This window comes from Engystomops pustulosus, chromosome 10, assembly GCF_040894005.1.
Source record: "Engystomops pustulosus chromosome 10, aEngPut4.maternal, whole genome shotgun sequence".
Classification (NCBI taxonomy): Eukaryota; Metazoa; Chordata; class Amphibia; order Anura; family Leptodactylidae; genus Engystomops; species Engystomops pustulosus.
In genome coordinates, this window is record NC_092420.1 from 94,767,215 (window position 1) to 94,784,195 (window position 16,981).

General features: G+C 48.5%; 1 protein-coding gene across 2 annotated transcripts in view; it reads right to left on the reverse strand.

The window, feature by feature from the left end:
* Positions 1 to 3,039: 3,039 nt before the first annotated feature.
* OMA1 (OMA1 zinc metallopeptidase) overlaps positions 3,040 to 16,981 on the reverse strand; it is a 40,134-nt gene continuing 26,192 nt past the window's right edge. For both annotated transcript variants that reach the window (XM_072128897.1, XM_072128896.1), the window contains exons 8-9: positions 16,157 to 16,306; positions 3,040 to 4,616 (exon numbers count right to left, since the gene is read on the reverse strand). In XM_072128897.1, the coding sequence (XP_071984998.1) occupies positions 4,431 to 4,616; positions 16,157 to 16,306 (336 nt within the window). In that variant the 3' untranslated portion in view covers positions 3,040 to 4,430. The remainder of the gene's footprint in view (positions 4,617 to 16,156; positions 16,307 to 16,981) is intronic.

Sequence of the window (16,981 nt, forward strand, 5' to 3'; positions counted from 1 at the left end):
ACTGCCCCCTATGTACAAGAATATAACTACTATAATACTGCCCCTTATGTACAGGAATATAACTACTATAATACTGCCTCCTATGTACAAGAATATAACTTCTATAATACTGCCCCCTATGTACAGGAATATAACTACTATAATACTGCCCCCTATGTAGAGGAATATAACTACTATAATGCTGCCTGTGATATAGTGTAATACATCTATAATACTATATATTGGGGTCTGTACACATGTTGCCCCTGGAGCCGCTGTGTTTGCTTTGCATTGGTAAACGTTGCACATGAGATCCTGGCGGCGGCTTCATCCATCATTGTAAAACCTGGCATCAGCTCTGACTGCGACAGTAAAAAAAAATCCCCCAAAACGTTTTCATTAAAGTGCGGGACCTGTGTAAACTCTATACGCTTGTCAAACTTTGCAACACTCCAGTAAGAGTAAAGTATGATGGATCTGCTGCTGGTGGTGTCCTGCATTGAATCTTTATATAATTAGCTGCAGAGCACAAGACGTGGCAGCGGACTGAGCCCAGCGCCCATTTATCTCCCAGACATCAGACTCCTCTGCCTGAGGCCGAGTGCCCGCCTGTTCAGGACTAATGGAGTTTGCTGCCAATGTGCCCCCTAATCTACAAGCACTTGCCAAGGCACGGTAAAAAGGGGATCCATTAGTTTCAAAATTCCCCAAATCCTGTAACAGAATACAAAGCTTTGGCTCCTGTCATGTACTATAGGGAATCATTATCATACCTAATACATAGCTAATCAGACCTCACACTGCTGTGCTCTGTGCTCTCTGCAGCCAGTGTTATGTATTGTCCCTGGAGAGATGTGTAATCAGTCCTCACACTGCTGTGCTCTGTGCTCTCTGTAGCCAGTGTTATGTATTGTCCCTGGAGAGATGTGTAATCAGACCTTTGTGTATGTTTTTAGTAGCAGCAGGACTGTGATATATGGATTTATATTCAAGGATTGTAGCTTCTCCAAGTGCAGTGGGGGCCTGTCCTCACACTGCTGTGCTCTGAGCTCTCTGCAGCCAGTTTTAGGAATGTCCCTGGAGAGATGTGTAATCACACATTTACGTATATTGTTAGTAGCAGCAGGACTGTGATATATGGATTTAAATTCCAGTATTGGGATAGGGCTGTCCTGACACTGCTGTGCTGTGTAGTCTTTAACGGCACCCGCTTCCCCATTTGCATAAAAGTTGTATCAGGCTTCTGGTTAAATACTACAGCAGATTCTTTTATCTGCCATTGTAAGATTATTTGGTAGCAGAATACAGGGTTAAACATCAATACTTCATTAATAGTAAGTTTTGCCAGTAGCCATAATGATGCCCCCAGGAGCCTGCAGTCACAGTGATGCCCCCAGGAGCCTGCAGTCACAGTAATGCTCCCAGTAGCCAATAGTCACATTGATGCCCCCAGGAGACAATAATCACAGTGATGCCCCCAGGAGCCAGTAGTCACAGTAATGCCCCCAGGAGTCTGTAGTTACAGTGATGCCCCCAGTAGTCACAGTAATGCCCCCAGTATCCAATAATCACAGTAATGCCCCCAGGAGCCAATAATCACAGTGATGCCCCAAGTAGTCACAGTAATGCCCCCGGGAGCCATAAGCCACAGAAATGCCCCCTGTAGCCAGGAGTCACAGTGATACCCCCAGTATCCAGTAGTCAGTGACACCCCAGTAGTCAAAGTGACGTGCCAGTAGTCATAGGGATGCCCCCAGTAACCAATAGTCACAGTAATGCTCTAGAAGTCACAATGATGCCCCCAGGAGCCAGTAGTCACAATGATGCCCACACTGGATGTGACTGGAGCATAGGACAGGATGCCACAGTACAACTAAATAACTAAAAGAAATCCTGAATGCAGCTCTGGATGTGACTGGAGCATAGGACTGGTCGCATGGATAGAAAATCTCTAGTAACATTTGGAAACTTGCAGGATTTTGCCGCACTCTGTGTGACTACAATGTAACGCTTGTTGCGTCTCGTCCCTTCCCCGCTCTGCGGTCGCAGTAATTGGTCTGGAACTTTCCTCCCCTCACACATAACCTTGTGCGAAGTGCGTGCGGCGGTAATGAAGGTCCACGACAGGACGGCGGGATTCATTACCCACAATCCTCCTGAATATTCATGAAGCCGTCTCCTTATGAATATTAAACGCCGTTTTTCTGATCAAATAGAAATCTCTCTAGTAACAGGTGTGTAAGCTCAGCCATTATTAGCGGCGCTCACGGACGGGCCAGACGCGTCGGGCGATCGCTCATGTTGTCGGATCAGGTGCTCGGCTCTAACGAGTCGCCGAGGGATTACACGCCGGGGCTGATTATGTTCACAGGCGGCGGATGCAACCTTTCCACGTTTTCGCTTTGAACCTCAAAAGATGTAAAGACGAGGTCCTGTGTCTCCTCGTACGTCTGAAGCTGCTGCGGCGCTGCTTAGGCTGCATCAGGATTTTTATTTTTTAAAATTTATTTTTAATCTCCAATTTTCTTATTTATCTATTATTATATTTTCAAATTTTTGTTTATTATTTTTCTAGAATTTTGATTTATTATATTTATTTATTATTTTACTTTTATCTGAGATTTTTGTTCATTTTAGCTTATTTTTATTTATTTTGTTGAATTTTTATGTATTTGTTTTATTGATTTTTAATGAGATTTTTAGTCATTTTCTATTATTTATTTGAATATTTGTTATATTTTTCCTTTTGAATTGATAATTATAAGTCTATTTCTTATGTCACTTTTCATTGAATTTAATTTAGTGCATTTTTTTTGTTAATCCCGGCACCAGGCGCAGTCACATATATGGACGTAGATCTAGAGGTCTCGGCATCCGTAGGACAGTCATAGCCTGTACCCCCTGGAGCCCCTGTGTGATAAACCAGAGCGTCTCCCCAGGGTCCTAAAGGTCATCCACATTTAGCTCCTGAAAAATTAAACATTAAAGCAAACACCCTTATATTCAGGGCTAACACTTATCTGTTCCTGGGAAAGCTGGGTGACAAAACCAGACACTGGGTCAGTAATAAACAGGTTTATTAAACTCTTCTTGTACATAATAAGTCATGTGATTGGCGGAGAGGGGTCTGCGTGGCTCCTGATTGGATCTTTCAGGGGTCACTTAACCCATATGACCCCACAAAACCCAAATTATAGGAGCAAGACAAACCGAACATCGGCAAAAATGTATTGAAATTGTAACGAGCAGAAAACATGAAATGTTGTGGTTCAGATTCTTCAGTTTATGGTTCAGATGTTGCTACCGGCCCTTTAATTGGCCAGAATTTATAAAAATCTAGAAAAATAGAACAAATCCTTCATACAGTAAAGCACATCATTGCTGGAAATGCATCCTCAGGTATCAGCAAATCTGAAGTACTCTAGTCACATCCAGAGCTGCGTTCATAATAAGACAGTAGATCCCACAATGCATTGCAGATGAGCGGCTCATCACTGTACAAATACTACATTTCCCATCATACAAAGCAGCAGACTGTGCTCTGTACAAGAGCCGAGGACAGAAGGGACATCCTCTAATCTCCATGTGCAGCTCTGGATGTGACTGGAGTAGAAGACGTGACGTAACAAGGTAGAGAAATAGAAAAGCATCAGTAAAGTAATTTGTGGGAAGTAACCTGATGATGTCACAGGGACTGCAATGGGTTAATAAAGTTCTGTTACATGATACAATGTATAGACACAACCACCTACCTGCAGATATAAGGCCGGGGGTGCACTTCTGTGTTATCCCAGGCCGCAGACTCCTCATGTTACATTCATTGTACTGTACCATAAGGGGGCGCTATTATTTTACACCTCCTCAAAGCTGCAGGTAACAACCAATCAGATTGCAGCTATATTGACCATTCCCAAAGTGCAGCACATTCAGCTCAAGCCCTGAACACCCTGAGTAACAAACATTTTTAGCATCTCTGGGCGGGGAAAGTTTTATGCTAAGAGTGCACTTCCAAGGTCCAGTGCACTTCCAAGGTCCAGTGCACTTCCAAGGTCCAGTGCACTTCCAAGGTCCAGTGCACTTCCAAGGTCCACTGCACGCTACCTTATTAGGGGGGGTCTGTGCTAAATGTTCCTGTTCCCCGCCTCCTCCGCTTCACGTCATAGAGCTACATGATAAACGCAGGCTAACGGGAGCCACCACTAGGGGGAGCTCTGGTACCAGTCCAGTGAATTATAGGACCACATCACACCCCTCTGGGCGGCTTTCTACCTCTACAAAGTCAGATGCATGATGGGAAATACTTGTAGTAATGATCTCCTATTCTGCACTTCTACGTCTGAGGAGATCAGAGGATTTGGAGCTTTGTATCAGGAAAGACCATGAAAATACTAGAGTTTTGGATCCGTAAACAAACAAGGGAGGAACGGCATAAAACAGCGACCATCCCTCCGCTAAGCGCCTCTGACTGCAGCTGTGAGCACGACTCTGTCATCCACCTGCAGGGCGGCGCCGCTGATCACTTTGGCTTCTGAGTTTCTGTGGTTCTGGAGCATTTGCTTCCTACTCAGCTCAAAAACTAATCTGGGGTCAACGCAGGGGAGGTCCGGGCAGTTACACGACTCCCTCAGTTTAATGGCCTGAAAAATAAAAAATGGAATATCTCTTTAAAAGGAAATCTACCATCAAAATCCATCATAATAAACCAAGTACATTACTCCTAGATCCAGGCACCGGGACTGTTTGATCTTGTTATATTTGTTATCCATGGCCTTCTTTCTTCTAAAATCAACTTTAAAAATGATGCTAATGAGCCAGGGGTGCATTAGGGTATTACCAGAGCCCCTCCGTGCTGTAGCTTCACAGGCTGTTACACGGTGCAGCCAAATTTCCCCCTTCCACTGTGTGAGATTAAATCAGGAAGTGGGAGGAGGAAGTGCTGAGGGAAAAGTGGAGACAGTGTAACAGCCTGTGAAGCTACCGCACAGAGGGCTCACTACACAATTGCCGAGGAAGCCGGGGGATGGTAATAGCTGGAGTAAACATTGCTAAGTACAGAAACTAAGAGAGCAATGATAACTTATGGAAGGAATAACTCTGAATGCAGCTCTGGAAGTGATTGGAGCATAAGACATACACACACTTCAAGCAGCAGTGAGGTCTTGCAGGGCAGTGGAAAACCTTATATCGTTTTATGAGCCACAGAAAAGGATCGGCATAGGTAACGAAGCATGAGCAATATCCTATGACAGTGATGGCTAACCTATGGCACTGGTGCCAGAGGTGGCACTCAGAGCCCTTTCTGTGGGCACTCAGGCCATCACCAGAGATGACTCCAGGTATCTTCCTGCAGTCCCAGACAGCCCAGGACTTGCTGTGCACAGAGCTATTTTAAAGTGACAGCTCAACCTGGGACTATTTTCTGCTTTATCGGTGCCTCAGCTGCTGGTATCAATGAAAACTATGACAGAGAAGGGAGTATAAATCACAAATTACATTTCTGTGTTGGCACTTTGCGATAAATAAGCGGGTCTTTGTTGTAGTTTGGGCACTCAGCCTCTAAAAGGTTTGCCATCACTGTCCTATGAGAAGCAAAATTCTAAGTGCAGCTCTGGCTGTGACTGGAGAATAAGACATGAAGTAACAAAAATGCAAATAAAAGGAAAATATTTACTCTTATGTTTATGAATTGTAAATAACAATGTTGCAATCTTCCTCTGTACACACTATACAGCAGTAATGGCAAACCTTTTGGAGTGCCCAAACTACAACCAAAATCCACTTATTTACCATGAAGTGCCAACGTGGCATTTTAAGCACTAACTTATTGCCACCTGTTCTTCTACATCTTTCAATTGTATCGCCCCCCTGAGGCCACCAATACAGTTGAAAGAAGGAGGGCAAATTCAGACTCTCATTGTAGCCTCTCTCCAGGGTCTCTCTATACTGGAAGAATGGTGGGTCCAGCAGGAGGACCTCCAAAGATAATGCAAAGATAGCGCAGCATCTCTTTAGTTGCCTGGTACTGCAGGAAGATTTGGTCGATTTGATCCTATTTGGTGAACTCTGACCTGGTGTGATGGTCTGAGTGCCCACAGAAATGGCTCCGAGTGCCACCTCTGGCACCTGTGCCATAGGTTTGCCACCATTGCTATACAGTATCTGTACGGGCAGCAAGGATAATCGCGCTGAGGAATTCTGAATGCAGCTCTGGAAGGGACTGGAGTATAAAGACATAAAGTAATGTAAAACCAGTTAAAAAGTTTACACACACACACACAGCAAGCAGAGGTCTTACAGTAAACTGTGAAGCAGCAAGGCTTTCCTATGGCTTGGGAAATTCTAAATGCAGCTCCGGATGTGAATGGAGCATAAATTAAAAAATGTATTCTTCCTCCCAGAAATGGGAGCTGCTGCTCTATACACACTGCAATCTGCATGTAGTCATGCCCAAAGCTGCAGAGGCTGAATGTGAATTTCTTTTTGCCTTCTGTCTCAGCTATGGGAGATTTTCAAGGAGAAATGATCTGCGAAATCATCCGGGTTCAAGGAAAACACAGAACGTCCTTCAATGTGGCGTCGCTTGGATGCAGCGGGCGGGCGAGCGGTGGCGCACACATCCAGGATCGGTCACCTGGACGCCAGATATTAATGGCGATTAATAAACACGGAGCGGCCAATCAGGATAATATACAATATGTGACCAGACATAAATGTAATATCCGCAATGTGCCGTCCTGGGGGCTGCGGGGTCTTCCTTAACATGTAATTTACCACCAAGTGCCCTCCAGAGGGTGGGGGGAGGGGTGGGGGCTACCGAAATATTTCAACTAAATCGGACACGCCACATTACTCCGAATAAACCAGTCACATCTCCCGGGAAGAGGCTCATTCCCATTACACTGAGCCTGGACACTGCGCCCCTATGACAACTCTGACGATCCCTGTGTGGGGAGGTACTGGATGTCTATTCTTATACATTGTCTATACGTATACATTAAACTCTATGAATACTCTGACGATCCTTGTGTATGGAGATAAGTGGCGACCGTAGATTGTGATATCCTCCATGTCTATTCTCATACATTATCTTGTATTTATACTCTATAGGGCGGCACGGTGACTGAGTGGGTTGCACTTCAGCCTTGCAGCGCTGGGGTCCTGGTTTCGAATCCCATCCAGGTCAACATATGCAAAGAGTTTGTATGTTCTCTCCGTGTTTGTGTGGGTTTCCTCCGGGTCCTCCGGTTTCCTCCCACACTCCAAAAACATACTGGGAGGTTGTTTAGATTGTGAGCCCCATGGGGACATGGACTGATTTGTCAGGCTTTGTGCAGCGCTGCGGAATCTGTATGCGCCATATAAATAAAGAATTATTATTATAATATTATTGTGGATACTACGTCCCTATGACAACACTGATATGTCATGTGTGGGGATAGAACTGGTGAGTTATTGGATGTCTATTCTTATACACTATACACATATATATTGATTTGGATACTGTGCCCCTATGACAAGTCTGACTATCCCTGTGTAGGGAGATAAGTGGCGCTCGTAGATTATTCCTATAAGATGTCTTGCTATTGTATCCTATATGGATCCCCAACAATTTGGATTCTGCTCCCCTATGACAGTTCAGTGGCACCTGTGGATTGTGAGTTACTGGACAGTTCTGACGATCCATGTGTAGGAAGATTAGTGGAGGTCTACTTTTACTTCTCGCCTCTATATGGACCCTTTACTTGTATAATGTGCCATATAGATACATTTGTATCTGGATACTGAGTCCCTATAACAGTTCTGACTATTCCTCCGTGGCACCTGTGGATTGCGAGTTACTGGACGTCTATTCTTTCTTATACATTGTCCACTACACACATATAAAGGGATTTAGATACCACGTCCCTATGACAGTTCTCACGATCCATGTGTAGGAAGATTAGTGGATGTCTACTTTTACACTGCGCCTCTGTATGGACCCTTTACCTGTATAAGGTGCCATATAGATACATTTGTATCTGGATACTGAGTCCCTATGACAGTTCTGACGGTCCCTGTGTCTGGATCAGGGTGCAATTTGTCCTGAGTTTGGAGCATCCACCTCACAGCTGAGAGTCTGTTACAATTGTATCCAGTATAGATGATCCTGTGTGAAGGACACACCCTGGAATGCAGATTGATACATTGTAACTAAATATCAGAATAGAGCGTTATCCCGAGTGTAAACACAGCTGAAGACTTCGTTCCTCTGTAACAGTTTTTCTTTCTCTATTAAGTGCTTAAAAATGGACTCTGGATCCAGATAAAATGTGTGGGGACACTACAAAATGCTTAAATTCGGACAGTGAGCTACAAGGTACGGCGCCAATTATCAAATCCCTTCACAAACTATTTTCGGAGCTCGCTAGTTGCCAAGAGACGGCTCCATGTTTAATTAATGCGAAGAGGACATTAAAGATGCAGGAGCCTTCTCCAGAAATCCCACTAAGGAGGACGGAGCCTTATAATATCAGGGTGTGACGGAGATCCCACAGCCAGAGGTGACCACGACCATAAGACCACGGGAGGGGGCGCTGAAACGGATCACCTTAACATCTACATAATCCCCCCACCCCGAGCCCAGTCTGATATCATAAAAAATCCTTGGATAAATGTCTAACCCAAAGAATATTATCCCCTAACATGTGACATCTCGGCCCCTCCTGACCCTGTACCATGTATCATCCATTACATGTGATATTATTACACTGCAGACATCCCGCCCCTCCTGACCCTGTACCATGTATCATCCATTACATGTGATATTATTACACTGCAGACATCCCAGCCCCTCCTGACCCTGTACCATGTATCATCCATAACATGTGATATTATTACACTGCAGACATCCCGGCCCCTCCTGACCCTGTACCATGTATTATCCATAACATGTGATATTATTACACTGCAGACATCCCCGCTCCTCCTGACCCTGTACCATGTATCAGACATAACATGTGACATTATTACACTGCAGACATCTCAGCCCCTCCTGACCCTGTACCATGTATAATCCATAACATGTGATATTATTACACTGCAGACATCCCGGCCCCTCCTGACCCTGTACCATGTATCAGCCATAACATGTGATATTATTACACTGCAGACATCCCGGCCCCTCCTGACCCTGTACCATGTATCATCCATAACATGTGATATTATTACACTGCAGACATCCCGGCCCCTCCTGACCCTGTACCATGTATCATCCATAACATGTGATATTATTACACTGCAGACATCCCGGGCCCTCCTGACCCTGTACCATGTATCATCCATAACATGTGATATTATTACACTGCAGACATCTCAGCCCCTCCTGACCCTGTACCATGTATCATCCATAACATGTGATATTATTACACTGCAGACATCTCAGCCCCTCCTGACCCTGTACCATGTATCATCCATAACATGTGATATTATTACACTGCAGACATCCCCGCTCCTCCTGACCCTGTACCATGTATCATCCATAACATGTGATATTATTACACTGCAGACATCCCGGCCCCTCCTGACCCTGTACCATGTATCATGTATAACATGTGATATTATTACACTGCAGACATCCCGGCCCCTCCTGACCCTGTACCATGTATCATCCATAACATGTGATATTATTACACTGCAGACACCCCAGCCCCTCCTGACCCTGTACCATGTATCATCCATAACATGTGATATTATTACACTGCAGACATCCCAGCTCCTCCTGACCCTGTACCATGTATCATCCATAACATGTGATATTATTACACTGCAGACACCCCAGCCCATCCTGACCCTGTACCATGTATCATCCATAATATGTGATATTATTACACTGCAGACATCCCAGCTCCTCCTGACCCTGTACCATGTATCATCCATAACATGTGATAATATTACACTGCAGACATCTCGGCCCCTCCTGACCCTGTACCATGTATCATCCATAACATGTGATATTATTACACTACAGATATCCTGATTCCTCCTGACCCAGTACCATGTAGCATTCATAACATGTGATATTATTACACTGCAGATATCCCAGATCCTCCTGACCCTGTACCATGTATCAGCTATTACATGTTTTGCCTGGCAGATTGTAGCAAGAAGAATAGAAGATCTCATCATCGGGAGTTGGACATAGGGGAGGGGCCTCTAAAAGGGGGTGGGGTCTCAGAGCTGCCATGCAGTACTATGCAGCTGACTAAAGACATTGTCAGGCAGCAATGATTTGCCTCCATTAAGGATGAATCATATAATAACCGGTATTGAAATTTCTAACTCTGAACCTCTCAACGTAACTGAAGCATGAACGTTCCTGCATATTTAGTGTAGCAGAGTGGAAGAAGCGTGACAGTGTGCCGGCGCAGAGATTACCACTGCCATCTGCAAAGCAAGCGATTACCATGTGCCTACATCACAAGTGTATGGACTTAGTCAGATCAATTGAAGCGGATCCACATGTAAGTCCAATTATATCCATATTCACAGACATTACTCAGCTCAGCCTTTATGGAGGGAGCGCAACGTCTGCGGTCACACTCACTGCGAGCAAGCTGGGGGGGGGGAGGGGGGCAGTGCTGGGACCAGAGGGATGAGCCAGAAAAGAAAAATCCACTGACAGCAAGCAGAGACGTTGAAAAGTAAATGAAACAAAAAATAAAAAAAAACACTCCAGTCACATCCAAAGCTGCAGTTTCACTGTACTGGTTTAAAGGGGTATCTCCTGTGCACATCAGACTGGTGCGGGTCTGCTGACAGGAGAAGTCATCAGGATGGGGAGCGTCAACTTAATTAATAATAGCGCACACAGATTACGCAGCGCTGCACAGAGTTTGCCAAATCTGTTCCTGGCCCCCATGGGGCTCACAATCTAATCAACCTAACAGTATGTTTTGGAGTGTGGGAGGAAACCGGAGGACCCAGAGGAAACCCACGCAAACACGGAGAGAACATACAAACTGTTTGCAAATGGATGGGACTTAAACCTAGGACTCCAGCACTGCAAAGCTGTAGTGCTAACCATTGAGCCACTGTGCTGCCCTATGTTAAAAACATATATACATATTTGTACACACACGGGCACATGTATACACTTTACACACATTTATATACACACATACCTGTAGTCATACATTCAAATAAGTGTTCCAGGATGGGATAAGGAACACCGTGTCCCTTTTAGCTTCATGCTATGGCAGCCCCCTTAACATCAAGCATGACTTTCAGGAAGCCTAATGAGGTATATAGTATATCTATTCCAGAAGGAACAGATTCCCCCCTGTAGTCAGCGCTGTTTCCATGTGGTTGCATCTCATCAGTGCAGTGCAGGGAACTGGTTTGTCTGAGTGAGAGGCTTTTGACCAGGGTCAGGAAGTAAAAGCTCTGCTTACAGAGACTTTGCCAATTAAGGCCACTTTTATATGGGGTGAAAGGTAAGGAGGTGCCCAGTTGATGTGGGGGACAATTGTGCAATTATGTGATGCTCCTACGAAGAGTTATGGAGTTTGATAAGAAGGTAAGTCACTGAGGATAGTGGGAGCCGGTGAACATCCTCCGCGTAGGGACATTACAGTCAGGGGATGGGAGCAAAAACCCAGTGGGTTAAAATTGTCCAGCACCAGAAACCCCCTTTGTCAATCTCTGTAAACACCATTTCAATTGGACAAGCAGCCGAAAAATTCTTCTACCAAACCTCCCCGCTGGATAAGTCGTCTATGTCCTTTTTATTTTATAGCAGTTTGTATTGTGTGTATGTTCTTTGTAATTCCTATTTTCTGACAACTGTATATTTTTTATGTCTAGGGTTGGCTCCAGGTTTCAGTAGGCCCCTGGGTGACAGAGCCTCAGTGACTCCCTTCACAGTGACCTCACGTGGCCCCCCCCCCGCCCCCAGCAGCTCTAGGCCCCGGCACTTTCCCAGGTATGCCCAGTGCTGGCCCTGTTTATGTTTGCACTGCACATAAATGTATTAAATATTTAAAATTTAATAAGTCTCTGCTTGTAGCCTTAAAGAACTTAAGTTTACAAAGAGACAGAATTAGGAATAACAGTTTTAAGTTATTGTGTCACTAACTGTGAAATCAGTAATTTGGAGTTTCTAAATTATTTGGGGATTTCTGTAGACAAGTGCCTATTTGCCTCCTTATTATAATTTAATAAGAAAGGTATAAGTGATGGCAGCGAGGATAAGCGAGTGCCAGGGCTAGGAGAGTCAAATTTAGCATAAAGGCCGCAGCGTGCCTCAGTGGTTGGGCTTTATGTACTGAATTACTTTCCTCTATAGTCTAAGTGCACCCTAAGATGAGCCCTGAAAGTGGCGGATAGGCCCACATTCATATTGTATATACACGCATACAGCATGTGGAGGAGCTGCAGGTAGGAGATGTTATCAGGACGGGGAGCGGCGCCTCCTGTGTGTGATGCGGAGGAGGTGCAGGTAGGAGATATCATCAGGACGGGGAGCGGCGCCTCCTGTGTGTGATGTGGAGGAGCTGCAGGTAAGAGATGTCATCAGGACGGGGAGCGGCGCCTCCTGTGTGTGATGTGGAGGAGCTGCAGGTAGGAGATGTCATCAGGACGGGGAATGGCGCCTCCTGTGTGTGATGTGCAGGAGCTGCAGGTAAGAGATGTCATCAGGACGGGGAGGGGCGCCTCCTGTGTGTGATGTGGAGGAGCTGCAGGTAGGAGATGTCATCAGGACGGGGAGCGGCGCCTCCTGTGTGTGATGTGGAGGAGCTGCAGGTAGGAGATGTCATCAGGACGGGGAGCGGCGCCTCCTGTGTGTGATGCGGAGGAGCTGCAGGTAAGAGATGTCATCAGGACGGGGAGCGGCGCCTCCTGTGTGTGATGTGGAGGAGCTGCAGGTAGGAGATGTCATCAGGACGGGGAGCGGCGCCTCCTGTGTGTGATGTGGAGGAGCTGCAGGTAGGAGATGTCATCAGGACGAAGAGCGGCGCTTCCTGTGTGTGATGTGCAGGAGCTGCAGGTAGGAGATGTCATCAGGACGGGGAGAGGCGCCTCCTGTGTGTGATGTGGAGGAGCTGCAGGTAGGCGAGGTCATCAGGACGGGGAGCGGCGCCTCCTGTGTGTGATGTGCAGGAGCTGCAGGTAGGAGATGTCATCAGGACGGGGAGCGGCGCCTCCTGTGTGTGATGTGGAGGAGCTGCAGGTAGGAGATGTCATCAGGACGGGGAGCGGCGCCTCCTGTGTGTGATGTGGAGGAGCTGCAGGTAGGAGATATCATCAGGACGGGGAGCGGCGCCTCCTGTGTGTGATGTGGAGGAGCTGCAGGTAGGAGATGTCATCAGGACGGGGAGCGGCGCCTCCTGTGTGTGATGTGGAGGAGCTGCAGGTAGGAGATGTCATCAGGACGGGGAGCGGCGCCTCCTGTGTGTGATGTGCAGGAGCTGCAGGTAGGAGAGGTCATCAGGACGGGGAGCAGCGCCTCCTGTGTGTGATGTGGAGGAGCTGCAGGTAGGAGATGTCATCAGGACGGAGAACGGCGCCTCCTGTGTGTGATGTGGAGGAGCTGCAGGTAGGAGATGTCATCAGGACGGGGAGCGGCGCCTCCTGTGTGTGATGTGGAGGAGCTGCAGGTAGGAGATGTCATCAGGACGGGGAGCGGCGCCTCCTGTGTGTGATGTGGAGGAGCTGCAGGTAGGAGATGTCATCAGGACGGAGAACGGCGCCTCCTGTGTGTGATGTGGAGGAGCTGCAGGTAGGAGATGTCATCAGGACGGGGAGCAGCGCCTCCTGTGTGTGATGTGGAGGAGCTGCAGGTAGGAGATGTCATCAGGACGGGGAGCGGCGCCTCCTATGTGTGATGTGGAGGAGCTGCAGGTAGGAGATGTCATCAGGACGGGGAGCGGCGCCTCCTGTGTGTGATGTGGAGGAGCTGCAGGTAGGAGATGTCATCAGGACGGGGAGCGGCGCCTCCTGTGTGTGATGTGGAGGAGCTGCAGGTAGGAGATGTCATCAGGACGGGGAGCGGCGCCTCCTGTGTGTGATGTGGAGGAGCTGCAGGTAGGAGATGTCATCAGGACGGGGAGCAGCGCCTCCTGTGTGTGATGTGGAGGAGCTGCAGGTAGGAGATGTCATCAGGACGGGGAGCGGCGCCTCCTGTGTGTGATGTGCAGGAGCTGCAGGTAGGAGATGTCATCAGGACGGGGAGCGGCGCCTCCTGTGTGTGATGTGGAGGAGCTGCAGGTAGGAGAGGTCATCAGGACGGGGAGCGGCGCCTCCTGTGGTGGCTGTGGAGGAGCTGCAGGTAGGAGAGGTCATCAGGACGGGGAGCGGCGCCTCCTGTGTGTGATGTGGAGGAGCTGCAGGTAGGAGAGGTCATCAGGACGGGGAGCGGCGCCTCCTGTGTGTGATGTGGAGGAGCTGCAGGTAGGAGATGTCATCAGGACGGGGAGCGGCGCCTCCTGTGTGTGATGTGGAGGAGCTGCAGGTAGGAGATGTCATCAGGACGGGGAGCGGCGCCTCCTGTGTGTGATGTGGAGGAGCTGCAGGTAGGAGATGTCATCAGGACGGGGAGCGGCGCCTCCTGTGTGTGATGTGGAGGAGCTGCAGGTAGGAGATGTCATCAGGACGGGGAGCGGCGCCTCCTGTGTGTGATGTGCAGGAGCTGCAGGTAGGAGATGTCATCAGGACGGGGAGCGGCGCCTCCTGTGTGTGATGTGGAGGAGCTGCAGGTAGGAGAGGTCATCAGGACGGGGAGCGGCGCCTCCTGTGTGTGATGTGGAGGAGCTGCAGGTAGGAGAGGTCATCAGGACGGGGAGCGGCGCCTCCTGTGTGTGATGTGGAGGAGCTGCAGGTAGGAGAGGTCATCAGGACGGGGAGCGGCGCCTCCTGTGTGTGATGTGGAGGAGCTGCAGGTAGGAGATGTCATCAGGACGGGGAGCGGCGCCTCCTGTGTGTGATGTGCAGGAGCTGCAGGTAGGAGATGTCATCAGGACGGGGAGCAGCGCCTCCTGTGTGTGATGTGCAGGAGCTGCAGGTAGGAGATGTCATCAGGACGGGGAGCGGCGCCTCCTGTGTGTGATGTGCAGGAGCTGCAGGTAGGAGATGTCATCAGGACGGGGAGCGGCGCCTCCTGTGTGTGATGTGGAGGAGCTGCAGGTAGGAGATGTCATCAGGACGGGGAGCGGCGCCTCCTGTGTGTGATGTGGAGGAGCTGCAGGTAGGCGAGGTCATCAGGACGGGGAGCGGCGCCTCCTGTGTGTGATGTGGAGGAGCTGCAGGTAGGAGATGTCATCAGGACGGGGAGCGGCGCCTCCTGTGTGTGATGTGGAGGAGCTGCAGGTAGGAGATGTCATAAGGACGGGGAGCGGCGCCTCCTGTGTGTGATGTGGAGGAGCTGCAGGTAGGAGATGTCATCAGGACGGGGAGCGGCGCCTCCTGTGTGTGATGTGCAGGAGCTGCAGGTAGGAGATGTCATCAGGACGGGGAGCAGCGCCTCCTGTGTGTGATGTGCAGGAGCTGCAGGTAGGAGATGTCATCAGGACGGGGAGGGGCGCCTCCTGTGTGTGATGTGCAGGAGCTGCAGGTAGGAGATGTCATCAGGACGGGGAGTGGCGCCTCCTATGTGTGATGTGGAGGAGCTGCAGGTAGGAGATGTCATCAGGACGGGGAGTGGCGCCTCCTATGTGTGATGTGGAGGAGCTGCAGGTAGGAGATGTCATCAGGACGGGGAGCGGCGCCTCCTGTGTGTGATGTGCAGGAGCTGCAGGTAGGAGATGTCATCAGGACGGGGAGCGGCGCCTCCTGTGGTGGCTGTGGAGAGCTGCTGGAAGCTCCAGGGACACTGCATTGGCAGCGTCACAGTGTGTGAGAAATCAGGAGATGCCGCAGATATTCTGCAGGAAGGCGAACGCCGGAGGAGAAGGAACTAACAGAAATAACTGGGTTTTTTAAATGAATTACAGAATGTACAGTTTTTCGAGTTATTAGCGTCAGGCGGTGCTGTACCCCAAGTATCAACAGCATAAAGTGTAAAGAGGGTTCACAGCGGAGGCATCTTGGCCAAATACCACGTCCTCCACGCCCCGAACGCCTACCACGTCCTCCACGCCCAGAACGCCTACCACGTCCTCCACGCCCCGAACGCCTACCACGTCCTCCACGCAGTGACACCTACCTTAGGGATGAATCTGTCCAGCTGTTCGGCTCGGTTCTCATGTGACGGATGGGTGGAGAGCCATTCGGGGATGCGGGGAATCCCCCCCAGGGTCTCCACCAATTCCATCTGTTTCCAGAAGACGGAGCTGGATCTCACATCAGCGCAGGCCTGGGGGAGGGGACAAAACATCAATGTCACATTGTATCCAGACTAAGAAACTGAAACATTCTAACTTACCTGTACAACACAAATACTATTTACAGCTGAGGGTCTGTTACTTTACGTTTCAGCAAAAGACAACAGGGGTGACCATACGGAGTACAGCCAGTGTTATGTATTGTCCCTGGAGAGATGTGTAATCAGCCCTCTGTATATGTTCTTAGTAGCAGCAGTACTGTGATATATGGATTGATATTTCAGGATTGTAGCTTCTACAAGTGCACCGGGGGTGTGTCCTAACACTGCTGTGCTCTGAACTGGCCTGTCTGTGATCGGTATTGTACTTCAAGAGATGTGTAATCGGACCTCTGCATTTGTTGTTAGTTGCTGCAGGGCTGTGACATGGATTCTCTAAAATTGTAGCTTCTCCAAGTGCACAGAGGGATGTACTCACACTGCTGTGCTCTGTGCTCTCTGCAGCCAGTATTATGTATTGTCCCTGGAGTGATGTGTAATCAGACCTCACACTGCTGTGCTCTGTACTCTCTGTAGCTAGTGTTATGTATTGTCCCTGGAGAGATGTGTAATCAGACCTCACACTGCTGTGCTCTGTGCTCTGTGCAGCCAGTGTTATGTATTGTCTCTGGAGAGATGTGTATTCAGACCTCACACTGCTGTGCTCTG